General features: G+C 45.5%; 3 protein-coding genes across 21 annotated transcripts in view; 1 reads left to right on the top strand and 2 right to left on the bottom strand.

The window, feature by feature from the left end:
- Window positions 1-18,643, bottom strand: part of Syp (synaptotagmin binding cytoplasmic RNA interacting protein) — a 54,011-nt gene that overhangs the window by 14,580 nt on the left and 20,788 nt on the right. The window lies entirely within an intron of this gene.
- Window positions 1,100-5,717, top strand: LOC108628122 (serine-rich adhesin for platelets). Its single transcript, XM_018029842.2, has 11 exons — window positions 1,100-1,270; window positions 1,382-2,145; window positions 2,206-2,350; window positions 2,416-2,541; window positions 2,626-2,777; window positions 2,862-2,981; window positions 3,060-3,120; window positions 3,210-3,505; window positions 3,593-3,718; window positions 3,787-4,005; window positions 4,062-5,717. Exons 3-11 carry the CDS (start codon window positions 2,229-2,231, stop codon window positions 5,306-5,308), a joined length of 2,469 nt encoding a protein of 822 aa, XP_017885331.1. The 5' UTR covers window positions 1,100-1,270; window positions 1,382-2,145; window positions 2,206-2,228; the 3' UTR covers window positions 5,309-5,717.
- Window positions 5,808-18,620, bottom strand: LOC108628121 (bone morphogenetic protein 1). Of its 9 annotated transcripts, none has more exons than XR_003389579.1 (16): window positions 13,884-18,620; window positions 12,538-12,794; window positions 12,206-12,383; window positions 12,092-12,118; window positions 11,800-12,011; window positions 11,489-11,696; window positions 11,201-11,409; window positions 10,907-11,138; window positions 10,625-10,810; window positions 10,297-10,542; window positions 9,988-10,208; window positions 9,731-9,913; window positions 9,528-9,657; window positions 9,201-9,385; window positions 8,025-8,165; window positions 7,078-7,162 (listed from the first exon to the last, which is right to left on the bottom strand). XR_003389579.1 is itself a non-coding variant. In XM_026816245.1 (15 exons), the coding sequence occupies exons 2-15, from the start codon at window positions 12,731-12,733 to the stop codon at window positions 6,657-6,659; spliced, it is 2,913 nt and encodes a 970-aa protein (XP_026672046.1). In that variant the 5' UTR covers window positions 12,734-12,794; window positions 13,884-18,620; the 3' UTR covers window positions 5,808-6,656. The 9 variants fall into 9 exon arrangements, 6 of the variants coding, with proteins under 6 accessions (XP_026672046.1, XP_017885327.1, XP_017885329.1 ...); XR_003389580.1 differs by having other exon boundaries at window positions 7,146-7,162; window positions 7,830-8,165; XR_003389581.1 differs by lacking the exon at window positions 7,078-7,162 and adding an exon at window positions 7,169-7,922.

The raw sequence follows: 18,643 nt of genomic DNA on the forward strand, positions 1-18,643 counted from the left end.
TCTCTTTCATACCGTATATCTCTGTCTGCGTCTCGCTCGGCCGTGGCGGACGGACCTCTCCCTCACTCCGTCCGCCGTTTCGAGCCTGCGCAGTTGACCTATTCGCTCTGCGGGCCAGTGGGCCCCTTTGAAGCATCCAGCTTTTACATGCTTTTTCCTATACCTCGCAACTTTACGTTTCGGCCCTGCCTGTCCGTGCCGGCGGCGACGCCAAAACGGCGACGCCAGTGGGAAACGCGCTTAACGCGAAGATGGTTATCCGCCGATTCCGATACAAAGAACGTCATCCCGATCGAGTCGCGCCGTCGCGCCCTTCGCGCATCGTGTAGATCACGGGCTACGCGGTTAGTTCATTTTGTGAATAAAAAACAATCGGCTCCTTCCGGAAACGTTTAATGTTAGAGTGCAGGAATGACAGTTGAAAATTTTTAAGTGAATAATGACAGTGGAGTAATAAAGTTGAGTTCGTGTATAAAAATCAATCGGCTCCTTTGAAAGACGTATATTGATAGAACGTAGAAGCAACAATCTTAGTGTGTTAAAATTTTTAAGTTTTGAGCGATAGTGATCGTGTGGTGGATTGCGGTGTTCCTTCCCTGGAAAGAAGATCAGCTGTGACATACCTGCGAGCGGTAAAGATGCTGACCAATTGACTGCAGTCAATTCCTATCATCATCCATCAATTATCAACAATCTATCCCATCCATTCCACGTGAATAACGATTAAGTGTATTAATTGTTATTCATAATAACGAACGAACAACAATTTCCTTGCATTGTTATTCATGTAATTTGTTAAACGCTTCGTACTGCTCGGAGCGCTTGTTCAAACGCGTGAAAGACCGGGCGGCCGGTTCCCGAGTCGGAGCTCGCATCAACCGAGCGCTCTCATTGGTCGATGTTTTTTGTTAATAACTCCTCAACCATGCTTCGGAAAACTTTTTCGATAAGGAAAATGTTGTTCAAAATCACGTCAGGAACCTCCATTAAAATTCTTTACACTAGTTTTGGGATACCCTGTATAATAACCTAACTCTATGGCTCTAGTGCTTAGACTCTCGCGAACACGAGTATAGACTTTTGGAATTACAAATATAATTCCTGGCTTCTCGTCGCCATGATGGTTAGCTATATCTATTGATTCTGCCCCTGTGTCAATTCCCAATACGACTAATTGTAAGTTAACAATGACCAGGTCTAATATTTGGAGATACAGGTTTCGTTAAAGAATGGTCATCATGGGAGTAGTGGACAGGTGATTAAATAGACGGTAAGATATATGTTTAAAAAAATTTTTAATTTTAATTTTTAAACAATTTAAGTATAGAATACAAAAATCTGATATCTGTACACTTCGTTCCTTTCTTTGCCGTCATGTTAGATTTAACGGCTTCGTTCGACAGTTCCGTTTTCTGACAACTGTAGCCGCAATTATCTCGACGAAAGAGACCAGCCGGTAGACGAGTGACGGCCCGTCACTGACAGTGACGGTCGAGAAATACCAGGAGAGGGAGAGGCAGGGAGAGGAACTCGATGCACGCCGCATGTATAGATATCGTAACCCTGTTTCGTGATCGTGATATGTCAAGTGTGTGTACTTCATAATTGCTTGACGTTTCATTCAAATCCGTACGCGTGATTGTATCGTAAATAAATACCAATTTTCGAACGAAGGACTTCGTCTCTCCGCTCCCATTTCTGTGCAATTTCTATTCTATTCGATGCGCTCGATGATAAAATGAAATCTTGTAATGACCAGTCGATGTTGACCGTTTCGTGGAGAATCGACTATCTCTTAAGCAATCTTTAACAATTCCGTTTCCTATGCAAAATTATGCGGAACGCGTGCATCGTTGATCATGCGTGTGCATAAGCGGTAAGCAGTGTGGAACAAAATGATTATTGGGTTTTTCAATCGGTCGATTGTCGCGTCACGAAGATACACTGCCAAATGTTTCAACGTTACGTAGTGACTGTAGCCACACAGGAGACTAGAGGACAAAACGCGTATTTTGTAACGCGAACGTATAAAATGTGATGCCAAGAATCAAGAAGGAACTGGTAAAAGAAAAGGAAGAGAGGCAAGGAGTACAGACGCAACGAACAAGGGGCAACTCTGTACTCTGACAATGACTGGATAGGAAGGTAAAACATGTATTTTGTTTAAACGTTCTGACACCTCTGCTCAGTGTATTTCTTCTGCAGGAGTCGAGAACACTCGTCGTAACATGATACATTCTTTCCTCGAGGAAGGTGCCTGGTGTTACTGGGTCGTATCTGTCGGAGCATTGCTGACGTTCCTTGGTCTCATCGTCGCTTGCATTTGTAGCTGCCGTCGTAACGAGAACAAGTAATTTATCATACTTAAGAAGACGCGTTTGGTCATACAATAAATAATTGGCCCCGTTTGAATAGAAATGAATTTCTCGGCCTCGCTGGAATGGTAACGTTAAAAGATTCTGACAACGATGGCCTTAACAGAATTCCAACTACGGACGTCGTTCGAGTAACAACACAGGATGCGACCGACAGTGGAAAGAGGTATCGAGATACACGCTTCGTTACATCCTTTGATCGAATACATAGTAAACGAATTTTAAAACGAATTAAAATGATTTCACACAGATCAACTGGTGCCAATAGAAGTCTTCCAGACATACCAAAAGATAAGGAAAAAAGGTGCGAAGATACGAACGCGTGTGCATCTCAAGACATCTATGAGACGACCGAAGCGATCGGTGATCATTCAGAATTGTACGCCACAGTGCGGGATGCAGGTATTCCTTCTACGCGACGCGGTTATTCAACCGTTTTCAAGTTAAATTCGTAGCTGATTCGTTGATTTCGATTCGTTCATCTAGCGGGTAAAGAAGGAATATCTGAACTGGATGCAGTGGAGGTTTCGCATAAAAGTACCTTGAGCCAAGAAGGTTCGGACGATCAGTACTCGAGGTTCGCTTCGTCGCCTAATTCAGACAATGGTAGGATAGAACAGAGAAAAGACAAGAATCGAGATACGCGTAGAGTATGCACAGCTAATTATACCGTGGTTGTTTCAGTCGAACATCCTTACGCTCAACTGCAAAGCGTTCAAAAATCAGAGATCAATCAGTCGAACCGGTAATAGCTGCAAACCTGTTATAAGCACAACCGTTTCAACCCCATACGTATTCGTTATACGTATTTTCTGTGCGTTTTCTGTACTATAGGAGCAGTGGGAAGATCGTCGACGCGGAGGTACCATCGACGTCGGCGAATCAAACGAACGGGAATCCGATCGCGCCACCGAGGACGCGACGATCCTCCTCGCATAATTCTCTTCTGTCCACCGATGATGGACACGTGACTTGCGACATTCAAGCGGCGAATGCCATATCGGGCGCGGTACAAGCTAATCAGGATTTACCGTATATGACGCCACCGCTGCTGATGTTGCTCCCTCAGCCGCCTCAGCCTCCGACGAACAACCCGCAGCAGCATTTCAGCGGAGATTCTCAAGATTCTAGTAAAGACATCTTTCTTCCTCGTTCCGACCCCGCCCAAGCTTCGGGCATGTCAGAATTGGCTGATGATTTTTGTTTTCCATGCGCAGAAGGGTATACGAGCATCAGCGTCAGGGAGCCTTTGGCCAACATTATCGCTCAAACTAAAACGAGGCAGAATCAGTCGATTCGGCCCCTTACGGATCCCCATTATGCGACCGTGTCGGACGATTCCGGTAACGCATGCAAATCTAACGACAGGCAAAACGATGTACGAAGTATAACGATGCGTTTCATTTCATAGACGAGATGTACGCTGCGATTGACGAACAGGACAAGGTGTACACCAGCGGTAGCGAGACGTACGCACAGATACAACCGACGATGACGGAGGTCCAACGCGTGCAAAACGAACAGAACTCGTTCCCTCGAGCTCCCTCTCGATCGGACGAAATCTATCCAGCCCCACAGCCACCGAGCGTAGACAGTTTACGACACGTTGCACACGCTCACTCCCGGCAAGGTAACTCGAATTCTTCGTGCGCGAACCTTGAATCTAATATTTTCTGTATTCCGCAGCTTCGTCCTCGAGCGCTACGAGCTCGATAATAAATCCTGGCTCACCGAAACCGGAGAAACGACAGGCTAACTCTCCGTTACCGCCGCCGCCGCCACCGCCGGAGGGAAACGCGTCAACGACAGAAATGTACGCGTCGATCGAGAAGAAGACGAAGAACGAGGATCGTTTGAAACCGGCTCTGTCCAATGGGAAATCTCTGGAAGACATGTACGCAAAAGTGATGAAGAAGAAGAAGGATACGGAGGAGCAGCAGAACGACGCGTATCCGGCGCATGCCGTCCACGGATACGTCCACTGCGAGACGCTCGTCGTTGGCGCGGTGAGGAAACCGAGTCTCGTCGAAGGTAGTAGGATTTCATGGTCTAGTCACGACTCGACAGAGTTGCAAAAAAAGGAATCCGATCATCTAGACACGGAGGTCGTGACGAGATCATCGTTGTCGTCGACGTCGTCGTCCTCCTCGAGAGCCGATAACGCGAACGCTGCACTCTTCCCTGCCCGGGACGCTTGCGATCCGAATTACGAGCCGTTATACGCGCAGCAACGCGTTGGCCAGGATACCGCGTCGAATCACCAATCATCGAAACTACCCACCGCGTCGGTCCCTTTAAGAAATAGTACGGATTCAACGATCCTTTCGTCTACTCATTCTTTTTTCCCTACTATTTCTACTGCCGTTACTAGCACTACCACTACTGCGGCCACGGCTCTGACCGCTACTGTGGATACAGCGACGACTACCGTCGTGACTGCTGCTGCTACTACTAGTACTACTGTTCTTGCTTCTGCGTCTTCTACTTCGTACGGTTTACCCTTCAAGCACCGGCAAGTCAGTAACGCCAGCAGCGAGGATCCAGGGTATGAGAAAGTTAGACTGAGAAAAAAGTCTGAGATGGATCAGGACACAGATTCGGAACCGAATTACGAAAGTATGCCACACGATCCAGGAGAGCCGAGCTATGCGTCGGTCTGTCGGCCCGGTGACAGCGACACGGATCCCAACTACGAATCCGTTAATCACGGTGATCCTAATTACGAGAGCGTTAAGTACATGAGCGTCGCCCGTAGTACCGAGGAACCGCCGTACGAGCAGGTGGCCGCTTATAAGGCGGATCAGGACGCGAACGGGTACGAGAAAGTGAGGAAACACGCGTCGTTCAATGCCGATTACGAACGCATACATCAGGTCCATGTCGCCGGACCGATCAACGGAGACACCGATGACGAGCAGTACGTCCAAGTCTAGTCGTTCGTTCTCTACTTCTTTTTTCCTGCCCTTTTGCTTTCCGTACGTTAATCACTGTCCGAGCAGTCTTTTCTAACTTTACTAACGAAACAGTAATGAATAACCCGTAAACTTTTAAACTGCGTGCGTGTACCGTAAGTATGTATATGCATGTGCAAAGTTTCATACGCTTAAAGTGACGCATCCAGAGTCAACGTGACTCCAATCGGGATCGGTAGAGACCGGCGTACTTTCGCTCGGTGAACGTAGTATATGTATAATCGCTTATCGACGAATCATCGAAGGCAAACACACATAGCGGTTAAGTAATCGCGTTTGCTTTAAATATCTACGACAATTTGTATTCTTTTATATGTATTTTTCACGAGATCGAATGTTTTTCGGTAAAATAAAATGAAAGAGAAAATAACTAACGTTCGTTTCGTTCTCGCCTCGTTCCCCAGAACAGGAAGTTGGTTCACGTGGAAATTACCAACGTGCACGGAGCATGTCACACACGTGAATCAATTACAACGTTTATTTCTATTTCTCATTCTGTGGGATTCTCGTTTATTCAGAGATACGAGATAGGTCACGTACGTGAACTTTGTCTAGGAACGTGCGTCGAACACGATACCTTCCTTGCATCCGTTTCATCTTTAAACTCTCGAGCTCGTTCGATTCGAAGCAGGCCCACCCAATTATTTAGAACAACGGTTCCCCTTCGCGCTTCGTTTCGCGGCACGGTCTCTCGTCGTTACACTCGCTTTTCATCTATATAAAATTGTATTATTCGACTATACTATAAAATAAATGGCAGCATTTACCTTCTTCGTGTACATTTATGACGGGTGACGCGATAAATACTCGTTCGAACGATGATTCATTTTCGTTTGCCGAATCGTGCGGACGTCTCCTAAAAATGTTGGAAGCGCGTCGCATTCGAGACGCAAGACGGGATCGCGGTTGGTTTCGTTTCCGTTACGCAAAAAGACGTTGTCGTCGTCCTCTCGCTCTGTATAAAATATGTGCGTGTTTTGTCCAACTACTTACATTTTATACAGCCGCGAATAAAATATTTCTGTTAAGTACGAACGGAATCTCTAGTGTTTACACGTTACACCGTTAAAGCGAATTCCTGACGTAAAAATATATGTATGTACATGTCGTATACTATACATATATGTTTAGCAATCTAACGGAGGAACGCGAGGTTTAGAATTTCGAGGTACGCGTCGACGACACGCGTTTTAATCGCACCGCTCGATCGTAGGTACACAGTGGACATCAAATGCCAATACGCGATTGTGTCGACGCATACGTAACGGTTGAGACGTGATCGTAGCTCGAAAAAGGCGAGGGGGGCATGTCACATGCTATTGAAACTACTAGCATCCTCGCTTTCGCTCGGCGGACTCATCGATGACTCCAAGTAACACCTCGAATTGTTGGTCAAATCTTGATAATGTTGTTGATGCGATTGATCTGGATGATGATGATGCCGGTGGTGGTAACGAGACTCTTGTTCATCTTCCTCCTTTTCTTCTTCCTCTTCCTCTTCTTCCTGCCCTTCCCCTTCCTCCTCTTCGTCTTCCTCTTCTTCCTCCTGCTGCTGTTCCTGCTGCTGCTGCTGCTGCTGTTGCTGATAGTAGTGATGACGATGATGCTCATGATGGTGCTGAAGAAGACTCTCGTTTCGGTAGCATCGATGCCTCTCGTCTATACGTTGACGCAGATCGTTCAAATGAACCGTTTGTACTTGTTTCTTTAATTTTCGATGATAGACGAGACAAACGGTCAGCGCAATCAACATGGCTGCGCCGATCGCGCACCCCACTGGCATCACGTAACTATGCGTCTCTATAACTGTATCGCCTGAAATAAGTATAATTACACTCTGTTAAACATTTGTTTACCGTCGAGCTTTCTTTCTGTTTAGCGTCTAGATCATTGCCTGCCCCTACGGCGGATTTTACTCGGTAAAGAACGCGTCCAGTGTTTTTTTTTGCTGGGAATTTAGATTGATCGACGCGTGGGTAAGAGGATCGTTCATTAAGAGTTCTACGGAAAGAAGAAATAAATGCAAAATGTTGGTTCAAGGCAAATATGCTTTCTCGTAACATCGTCTTCCATTTTCACAGAGAAATGTACAGGTGGAAGAGATCATTCGGTAATCGAATAACAATAATCGGGGAAGTGACAGTGTTTTTTGCTAGTGTCGATGGAAGAGGGACAGCAAGATCGTAAAAGAGAAGAAAAGAAGAAGACAAGAGAAAGTTGACATGCCATTAATTGTACGTATTTATAATCATGGTATAAAATATATATACGTATGTATACATACATACGATATAATTTATGCGGATAGATTTGCATTCATTTTGATCATGCGTATGTTCCGTACAGTTCGTGTGTAAAACGTGAAAGAAACAAAATATCTTGGCGATCTCGCTGGAAGTTGTTCGCTCGATGAAGTCGAGTCGAGAAATGAAAAGTCACGAGAACATTTAAATATCGTATATCATTGCGCGAGAACGGATACCTCAATCGAAGCGATGACGTTACATCTGAAACGATGACACGGTCCGATTAGTAATAATTATTACGGTTTCGTCGCGATCGTAAACCGACAGATCTAGTCAGAGAACAAATGAAACAGAAACGACGTGAACCCCGATTAGTAATCTCGTAAATAAACGGAAAGCGGTAGAATGTGCAATACTGTGAGTGAACTCACGTGATAGGGGAGATCATAACATGCCGGATCGTCGTAAGCTTCATGAAGGGGCTCAGATGGCCACGAACACAAAGCACAGAGAGAGAAGAAGCATGGCAGAGACTCCAGCCATTGCTGGCGACAATGGGGCTGATGCTGCACCTGCGACACCACACACGGTCATTCACCCCGTCCGATCCGTCCGTTCTCTCTCACCTCTGCGCGTAGCTATGTACACGTTTATGTACATACACTTACTTACCCAACAACAGTACAATCTACGAGAATTCTGTACGTACTCGAATTCTCTTCTCGAGCAGTCCATCATACTTCCGGTTCAATTGTTTTTTTTTCGATCGTCATCCTATTCCTATCTCATACACGTTTCTGATTATATCGGCGAATTCGCGCGTGCGAAAAGGCGAAACGTAAACACGTCACTCAGTCGAGGTGACACCTTTCTCGCACCGTAATTTTTCTTAAAATTATGCGGACGATCGAACTCACGGTAAAAATTGTACTTTCCCCGAGCAAAGTAAACGCAATACGTATAAATACATGCATCGTGCAGGATCTATCGGATCATTTCTCAAAGACGTATTCTCATATCCGACTGTAACGACATCGTATCATAGTCTCCACTTTTGTGACGAGGCTCAGATAGAAAGACGGACAGTATATACGTAGAGGTGCATAAAATTGAAAAATCGAAACTATGGGAGAGAATCGTGGCGATAGGTAAACGGCTCGTCTTCGGTATTCATCGAATACGCGTACAAATGGTATAACGTGATCAATGAGAAGGATCGGTCAAAGGTTCTGTACTCGGTAGAAAGAGAATACGCTCGATGAACTTTCAGAATAATACAGTCATATCTATTGAACGACCCGAAGATCATTACATGTTTCATACTAAGTCCGAAAACATGTGCGTATCGTATTTATCGCACGCGTACATACATGAACGTACAGATATAAGTACCATATACGTATAATACCTACGTAAGAAGATGTTAGAACATGTATAAGTAGTCGCACGAACGGCAGGTTTACGCATCTACACGATCAGAAGAAATGAAAAGAAGAAAAAGGGAATAGTAGAAAAGAAATAAAGAAAATGAACGAGTACAGAGGCGAGCCACACACGTTTCTAAAGAGGTGTTTTCTCGGTGTAATTCTAAGGGTTACGAAACTTACAGTTTTCTTCGTCCGAAGTGTCAGCCGAGCCACAATTATAAATGTTATTACACCGAAGCGACTCTGCGATGCAGTATTTACTTTTGTTGCAGAGAAACTGATTCGAGCAGCTGGTATTTATGCTTACTTCGGTCCACGTCGCTCTGAAACCTTGCTGTCCCACCGCTTTGTCGGCCAATATGAAGCTGAAAGAAGAGACGAACAGAGAAGAAAAGTCGGTATCTATGCTCATACCTATGATCATATACGTCTACCGGAATCCGCGTCGCATCGACGTTACACCGTGCATCGTGTGACATGTATAAATGCTGTGTGCGAGCAACGAACCTGAGCCGCATATTATTGTCCTCGGAGAGATAGGTCCATTCGGTGTCCGGGCCTTTAACGCCGCACAGTTCGACGGGCGTGGAGGACGCCGAATGCCACATGCGAAGCACCGCGGCAGGACAACCGCGAGCTGCAAGAATCACTCCAAGTTCCAATCACGGAATTCCAGCAGCGAACGAATCATGAAAGAACGAACCAGATACCTGATTGATCACCCTCGACCGAGAACGATTCGAAGTTCAACAGTATTCGCTGATTCGGACCGACTCTTATGAACCAGTTGCAGGTTTTACTCGCCATGTTCCTCGCGGGTCCTTCGTAGTTGTCCGGGAAATTCGGACTGGCGATGATTCCATAATTCAGGCTGCTTATGTTCGACCCGCAATCTATCGATAAAACGATCCGAGGTACACATCAGTTCTGAATCGAATCCGAAAGTGCTGGTTGGTGCAAAAATTACCTCCGAAAATTGGTTTCGCCACTTCGAAAGTGTAACGCGCCTTGAAACCGCTGTAGACCAGTTCCGAGTCCGAGCGTAGGATCACTTTCAAGCCGAGGGCGCCCAGATTCGACTCTACCGGCCCCGGAGCCGTGCCACCGCAGTATCTACCTATCAACTTTTCCGTATCGTCCCGGTACATGTTGTATATCTCCAACCAATCGTCTTGGCATATTTCCAGTCTATGGAAACGTGTGATCGCGGGCAAGGTGTGAGAAGCAGCTGTGCCGTTTAAAAAAAAAAATAGCGTCGCGTGACGTTTCGACTCACCCGTAATGTCCACCCGTGACGTTCGTGTTCGTCGTCCGGACCTTGAAAGCGTCGAATATCAAAGCGACCTGCTCGTTCGGCGTCGCTAGGAAGATGTAAGTGCAAATAGTGTCGCTCGGGTAATTGCTAGGATGCCGCGGGGAATTGAAGTCTCCTGTCTTGCGAGAGGAACTGCGGTAGGTGAAGGTGCAGCTGCCATCGGGAGCCGCGGTTCCCGGTATCTTATATTCCGTTTCGAATCTGTATCTGCCAAATCGCGATCGCGGTTTTCATGGCTGTTCCGCTTTGTGCGAGCGTCCACTAAGTTACGACGTGCGTCACATCTTACCGTGCTTTGAATCCGTGTCCCTGAGTCTCACCGCTGCTGAAGACCATCACGAGTCTCGGTCCGTCGCTGACCACTTGGCTCGGATTGCTGTTCACGCCGCACAGTTCGTAGTCGAACTTGTCGTAAGAATCGGTCGCCTCTTGCCCCTTTAGATATAACTTCAAATATCCGTCTACGCACGCTTGACTGTGAACGAGAAGAGAAAAAGAGAGACAAGAAGGAATACTGTTCGTCGGAAACGCGACCGATCGTCTCCGAGAGTATTTAAGGATCCGTACTCACTCTCCGACTGACTCGTTTTTTGGTATCTTGAACGTTAAGAAATCTAGCCGAACGCGTTCAAGGTGTTGCGAGTCTTGCATTCCGTAAATGAAGTACCGACATACGACCTTCGGTATGTATGGATACGGGAAGTTCGGACTGACGACGTGCCCCGAAGACTCCTTCTTGCTCAATATCTTTTGATCGCACTCCGATCCCCGTATATGCTCACCCTCGAAAGACGTAATGAAGTCTGCACAGAGAGAGACGGGCATGTGAATTCGTACGCGCGTCGACGACGGCGTTTCGACTTACGTAGATTGACGAAACTCTCGGAGAACTCGAAGATACCCTTGAACCCGCGGTTCTGCGTGTTCGCCGTACGTTGGAGGGTGACAAAGAGCACGTACAGGTTCGATTCCGACGAGTACAGTACCAAATTTCGTTGTTGCCCGCAGTACGTCCCTATCACAGCCGACGTGTTGTCCAGACCGTCGTGCACTTTCACGTAATCCAGTGGACAACTGCCGGGAAGAATATGCGTACAGTCGTCGCGTCGTGCCGACCGATGATCAACCACGTAAGCGTAAAGCGTTTACGTACTGTTGACCGCCGAAATATAAATCGAAATCCCGAAACTCCAACCGTACTCGCTGGCCAGGCTTCCCGATAAACTGATAACTGCACGTGAGACCTTTCGGATACGTGCCCGGATACGTGGGGGACAGTATGCTGCCGTTACGCTTGTGTTCCGAGTCTACCGTGAAAGTGCACGGTGAACTAGGAGCTGGTGTTCCCACCTCGTACTCGGCTGCGCATTCAAATGCATGTAAAAAATACAACATAGTCAGGCGGAAGAAGGTATGGCGATGATCGTAAGTATAGTGTCGAACAAAGGAGATGAAAGAACGTACACGCATTGGTGAAGGCGTAAGTGCCGCTGAACAGGTTCGGCAGCGTAATGTTCTTGTTGGTAAAGAAACTGAAGGCGATTCCCTGGTAAAGCGAAACGCGTCTGCGAGGTGGGATCGGGCCGCAGAAGCGTCCGCCAAACGGCGTTTCTACCAGCTTGCTGGTGTTCTCCGAACGTAGCTCCACGTACAAATCCAAGTACTCGTGAACGCAACTGGAAACCGGTAGGAATTTTCATTTGGAAACAATGCGTGGGCCGAGAGAGAGCTGGATCGAACGAAATGAAACACTTACGAAGGTAACTCTCCAACGGCGGATCCGCTGGAAAAACCGAGACCGAGATTCGTGAAGAAGAACGTGAGTAGGAACGTAATGGACAAGGGTTAACTATCTTTCATTTTCACTTACGCCGGTGGGTCGCCCCGAAGCCCGAACCGATCGAATTTTAACTCTACCCTTTGCCGTGGTCCAGCGAAAAATATGTACACGCATTGCCGTGACTCCTTCTCAGGATTTATTAACGTCGGAGCGTAGAACGTTCCATTCGTCGGACCGTCCGGTGTGCTTATAAACTTCTGATCGCATTCTAGAACGATCGCAACCCTTAGCTCCACCGTTCGCTGATCACCGTTGGCAGATCGCGGATTTTTATACAAAATTAACCATTTACAGTGTGTGCTGGTCTGAATTTCTAAATCCGCGGTCTGGCCATTGGCGCGGATCAGGTGTCGGGCACTCACCTGTGCTGCTGCGAGGACAGAGTAGCAACGAGAAGATGAACACGATGGGAACGAGACTATTTCCGGAAACCTGCCGGAGTATCGATGTCATGCTGCATCCTGAGTATACGGATTCGCATTTTGCTCGATCGGTTCGACCGAAACCGTGATACAATCGTACGGGGATCGTGAACAGTGGCAGCTGGGAGTTTACCATACCGTCAGTCTCTGTTCCGTGCACAGGAAGAGCGAAGTAGCGAATCGATCCCTGAGATCATCTGCAATCACACGCGTTGTTTGTCATTCGGGTCGTTAAACGATTCCTCCTTCGCACGTCGAAGTGGAACGTTCGAGACATTTGAAACGGCTCGCGTACAACGGCTCCGACCGAGCGAACGGGACCGGGAGCACGTTGAAACTGACGCGTCCCTCGTTGGAGAATGAGTGGAACGAGTGGAATGAGAGGAAAAAACGGCAAGGGTGGCAAATACCTGTACGTATCTCGAACGTGGCTCTCTTGGTCAGACACGTGTCGCGTTAAATTGCCACGCCCTCCACTGGTACGACTTGCGCCCTTTACGCAAGGCGATGCGCGACCACCGCACGTTAATTCATATTATCGCGATCGGACAGCTTGGATCGCAAAGAGATCGACCGCGAGAGACGGACGAACCAGAAAGAATTTACCGTTTAAATCCCGTTAGCGCCACTACCACTGCCACTGATAACGCCACCATCATCCCTTCTGTCTGACCCGTCGCCTCGCTCACGCCTCGCGTCTTGCGCCGTGCGCCTTCCTCCGGATGCGGAGTGAATTTCTTCACGCACGATATCTCTCCTTGCTTCTCCGATCGAACCGACGAGGCGAAGTAAACGTAGGAACAGGAGGCACGCGTCGCATTCGCTAGTCCGAGTTTCATCCGACGCGTTTCGTGAAACTTATGTGCAGACGTCTACATAGATACGTACTGTACGTATCTTGAGGGAAACGGTGAGCTGGTCAATAGCAGCATCGCCAATGACGAGCTGGGCGACGCGCGGTCTGCCGTTAACGATCTCAATCCCTGAACGAAACGTTCTTGGCGCGAACGAGTAACATACGTAAACGACGATTAATGGTACAGAATACGTAGCTGAGCACTGCCGAGCCGAGAGTTGCGGCGTTACTTCTTCGATGGAAGAAATACGACGACACGCGTACGCGGTTGGCAACAATCGAGTACGTCCGTGATTTACGTACGATGCGCAACTTTCGATAGACGTTCTCGTTGATGCGCGTACATATAATTGCCGCGAACCAATAAATTAAACCGTTCGACATTTTTATGTAAACGTAGAAACGGTAATATCGTAGCATGGATACGTACCTTGGAACTGTTCTCCAGCAACTGGAATCGAGCTCTTACACTCCTTTTCTCTCTTCAGTTTCGAAGGTACGAGGAGTTTAACGATAGACCAGAACGTTGGTGAATCTATGATGACTCAAAGATCATTCGTAGGAGCAGTTTGTCGTTCCTTAATTTTAATTCTTCGTTATCGTATCGCTGGCACTCCGAAATCCGAACGGGAAATCAAATCATTATCGTCGGACAGGGTAGGACGTTCAAATAACGCGAGAATCGAGGAACAGGAACTTGGGGCTGGTCGAATACGATGCGGTGGGTGTACACGAGGGTGAACGCATCTTGAGAAGGATGCCTAAAAATGAAAAGAATACAGGCAAGAAACGAGTCTATCTTTAGGAGGAGCGCGGAGGTATCGGCCCGAGATACCTGGAGATACCGAGAGACTCGGAAGCTAAAGATGCTGGTCGCGGCTATCTCCCGTCTCCTCTTGCGCGCAGCCCTCGAGCGCTGGTCAGGGGTCGCTCTCCTAACTAGGGCAACCGCCGGCCACCCCTGCTCCCACCGCCAGCGTAGTGGGAGGAAAGATTAATCTGTATCATTAACAAACTTACTATGAGAAACTGTGAGAACAGCTGGTTTGCGAATAGTTTCGTTCGACGGCCTCCCTGGAACGAAGCAGACGAAAGATCGTATATCCGCGCATGCAATTTAATTGATCAAATCGTCAGAACGGCATAAACTGTAAAAAGGTGCACACCTTAACGACGTATAAATAATAATGTAAACATCGTTTAAGAAAGGTAATTCACATACAACTGTTTATTGAGACATGTAGAATACATCTGGTCATACACAAAAATCTTTGACACTTTAAATCAAGCTCCTAGCCCGAAAAAGGAACCATTTCAACATTGTTTTAAATTCATCAATAATCATTACGTTCAACTACGTCACACTAAAATTAAGGACAACGTTTTAAAATTGCGGGAATTATAAAAAAAAGCAAAGCAATTGGAAGATGATGAATAATAAAAAAAAAATAAATCTGAAAACGCAATTATATCAACGATAGAAGAATTTGGTCGTGTGAAATTTCTTTTTTTTTTCCTTTTTTTCTTTTCGTTCACTTTTAGCCGTGGAGCTGACACGTGGCATGTGTGGCGCGAGAAACATAAACCGTATACTATGTTCGTGTGTGAATAGTCTGTTACGTATTATATACTTCCGGTTTGTTTGTTGAATGTATTTCTTTTTTCCACTTTTTTTTAAACATTTTTCCTTCCTATTCTTTTCGTACAATTGTTCACTTTTGTTATTTGTTTTCCTCATTAGTGCTAAATAACATCACGTCACAAAATGCATATTCGCAGGAATATAATATATAATATATTTATATATAATTAAAAAACACGTGTTTGGGTCGTTGTTAACATAAATTGAGCGACCCAAAAATCACACAACATTCGCCTGACACGGGCCAACCAAAAAGAGTCAAGTTCCCAAGGATGTGTGCCGCGAATTAGGGCAACGACCGGGTAAAAAGGTGCGCGCGGCTACAGCATCGTCAGCCACAGTGGTGCATTATCCTAAATGCGACCGATAACCCCCCAGGCACCCCAGCTGCCACACACCGGTCAATGTATTTGTTATATGTATAAAATAGCAAAAGGTAAATGATACATGATAATGTTTGGGGCGCCTTGACACCGGGGTAGGGCCAATATCGTAACGCTAGTACCTAGATCAGTCTAAAGTCTCGTCACCGTGAACTGCCTCCGCTTTGCCTGGCTATGCTTCCTTGCCCCCGCAAGCTGAACTTTTCTTCTCTTTATTCCCATTCGTACCTCTCTTCCTCTCTCGTGTTCACTCGGTCACTCGGTCACTCGTTCGCTCGTTTACTCGCTCGCTTCCTTTCGCTCTTTCTCTCTTCCGTCCTCCCCTCGCAAGCCACGCTTCATACTTGTTTGCTTGCCTGCCTGCCTGCTTGCTTGCTTGCTTTATTATAAAGTATGTAATTTTCCTTTATCGCAATTTCGAAGGAAAACCAGAATTTATATTGAAACGTTATTATGTTACGAAAACCCACTCAGTATTATTAGCAATATCATCCTTATCGTATCGTATTAATATTAATATTACTGTATCCTTGATATTATGTTTTTATAAATACAGGTGTGTAGGTAAATAGGGGTAGATAGATATAAAATACGTTAAATGAACAATTGGTTACGGGGGAAGGGGTTTAAATGAATTAAAGGCAAATAATGATAATCGGTATGGATAAGAACAGTTGTCGCTCAACTGCTGACTTTCGTCTTGTTTCCCTCTGCTCTCTCGCTTCCACTCACCTCGAATCAGTCACTCGATTCATCACTGTCGTCCGTTCGTAGTCCGGATGAAACAGCTGATCCGTCCATTCATCCAAACGTGTATCATCCTCGCACCCATCCATCCATCCATCTCTCACTCCTTTTCTCTCGTTCGTTCACTCGTCCGTTTTCTCTCATCAGATTCTTCTTCCGTTCAAACGATCGTCGCATGACTGGGGACAGGAAGTAAAAGTGAGGGAACCTTGATAGTTAGATATTTTAGCTATACGTCATCGTAATAAACTCGCGTCGATGACGAAATAGATTTCGAGTTACTTAAGCGAATAGAAATGATAGGTGCAACAAAATGTTGGTCGATGTGAAAGTTTAAAAGTAACCGATCGTGTATCGATGATGACGAGAGATATTTCATTCCATTTTTACAGTGCTCGATCGCTTCTGTTTCAAACTTTCGACAGATAGGTATATATCGTGTGTGCATTTTTTTTGCTCGTTGCCTGCTTCCTTGAAATTCCTCTTTATTATTTCCATTTGCACGATTCGCACCTCTCTCGCCGCCGCTCTATATTCCTCTCGCGTTACAGCTCCTGCGTGCCTCCCTCGTTCATCGAACCGGGGCCAAAGTATAATAATTCTAGTCGTTGCTGCTGCTGCTGATGATGATGCTACACGATAAGACAATACGGTGATATGCAGTCACTTCGTTACAAATGAATTCATCTTTCTCGTATCGTTTATGTATCTTTTTCGTCACTGTTCGGGGGTATGTGTAAAAACGGTATTTAGGCTGCACTTATGTTTTCTTTTCTTAGATTATTCTCCAGAACAGGGGGTGTCTGGGCTCCAGGGACAGGGACCAACTATAGCCCGCATTTACAACTCTTACTAATTAACTAACAGGCTAACAATAACAACGAGTCAACACCCAAATGTGTGCTGTGTGTGATTCATGCATTTATAAACGCTGCGTACTCTTTACACATCCTAAATCAATCCGTGACTATCATTATATATCAAATTCAGTAGTCAGTCGTTTCTTTCTTAATTCCTTTTTTTTTTACAAAAAAATAAAGATAATGAAGAAAAACTACCAGCTCGTGGCAAGAGTCGCGCGTGTTGAACGACGCGACATAAAAATTTGGAATCGTAAAATTTTTGACAAAAGATAAAAATAAAGACGAAACACAATATATAAGCTATAATCATTTTTTTTAAAAGTTTGATTCAACTTTTTTTCTCTACTCGTTTCGTTAATTCTGATTCCGTTCAACGGTTCTCTTTCTCTTTCTCTGTTCGACGCTCCAAACATAAAACAAGGAGAACAAAAAAGGAGAAAAGCGAGAAAACAATGAGAGAGAAAATAAAAACCTACCGAATAAATTCTAGTACGATATCAATTTAGATCCTAATTTTCTCACTATGTCGAAGCTATCGTTACAAATTTTTCTATACAAACGAATATCTTTTCTAATCAATTTTCAATAACTTGTTTTCTCCCATTATAATTCGTATTATCTCGATCACTTCTCTCTCCCCCCCTCTCTCTATTTATCTCCGCTTCGTATCTCGGTCCTCAGCGGCCCTCGATCAAAACAAGTGCGAGATACATTCCTCGTCACGCAGAACCGTTGAGATCTCTAACGTTTCGTTTCCGATTTTCATAAAACCTGCCGAACACTTAATAATAATAGTTTCACTGACTGTACACATTATAGACCAACAATAGAAGGTCTAGCGGCGCTTCGCGCGCTCCACGCACACGAATAGACACGCATAATACATACATACTTACCACAAGCACACATGCCCACTCAACGCAAGCATACATTTGTAAAACAAGTTTCTTCTAGTCCCTCCTTACTTCGCCACGCGGGAAGAAAGGAGAAACTGTTCGAATTCTTCGCTATATATGTACTTGTAATATTTTCCCCATTCACACTCACTTTCGTACCAACCTTCCTCGCTCATCTTCCATCTCTTACTACCCACTCTTCCTCTCTGCCGCCTCCTCTTCGCACTTTCTTACTTCTTTCTTCTTCTGTCTACTTCCCCCGTTGTTACTAATCCTCTTCTTCGTCTTGTTCTTCGTCCTCCTCCGATCTTTCTCTCTCTTCTCGCCCCTCCAATCTTCTTCCACCACCGTATCCTCACTTCTTAGGCGTTCCGATCCTCTATTCTCATTCTAGCCATTATATTCTCGCACGTACACGTAACAATTCGAACAATAGCATAATAAAATCGCAGGCTCTCTTGATTTTTCTTAATTAATACAAGCCATCACAATCCCAATGTCAACATCGCTGATCTTTGTATCACTTGGCAGTAGACAATGTGACAATGTAGTAGTACTTAGTGTATATATATATATGTATATATATATATAAATAAAATGTTTTGTGTGTATATATATGTACGTGTCTGTGTGTGTATGTACGTCTATATATATATATA

Source organism: Ceratina calcarata, unplaced genomic scaffold (genome assembly GCF_001652005.2).
Source record: "Ceratina calcarata isolate Rehan_Ccalc_2016 unplaced genomic scaffold, ASM165200v1 scaffold50.2, whole genome shotgun sequence".
Classification (NCBI taxonomy): Eukaryota; Metazoa; Arthropoda; class Insecta; order Hymenoptera; family Apidae; genus Ceratina; species Ceratina calcarata.

What these genes read in the sequence shown, in the direction of transcription:
- LOC108628122 (XM_018029842.2), top strand. Translation starts at nt 2,229, where the DNA reads ATGATACATTCTTTCCTCGAGGAAGGTGCCTGGTGTTACTGGGTCGTA. An exon ending in GCGACCGACAGTGGAAAGAG is followed by an intron (nt 2,542 to 2,625) that starts GTATCGAGATAC and finishes GATTTCACACAG; the next exon opens with ATCAACTGGTGCCAATAGAA. An exon ending in ACACGCTCACTCCCGGCAAG is followed by an intron (nt 4,006 to 4,061) that starts GTAACTCGAATT and finishes TGTATTCCGCAG; the next exon opens with CTTCGTCCTCGAGCGCTACG.
- LOC108628121 (XM_018029838.2), bottom strand. Translation starts at nt 12,733, where the DNA reads ATGGTAAACTCCCAGCTGCCACTGTTCACGATCCCCGTACGATTGTAT. An exon ending in CTTCGGGGCGACCCACCGGC is followed by an intron (nt 12,119 to 12,205) that starts GTAAGTGAAAAT and finishes CGGTTTTTCCAG; the next exon opens with CGGATCCGCCGTTGGAGAGT. An exon ending in CGAGAGTTTCGTCAATCTAC is followed by an intron (nt 11,139 to 11,200) that starts GTAAGTCGAAAC and finishes CTCTCTGTGCAG; the next exon opens with ACTTCATTACGTCTTTCGAG.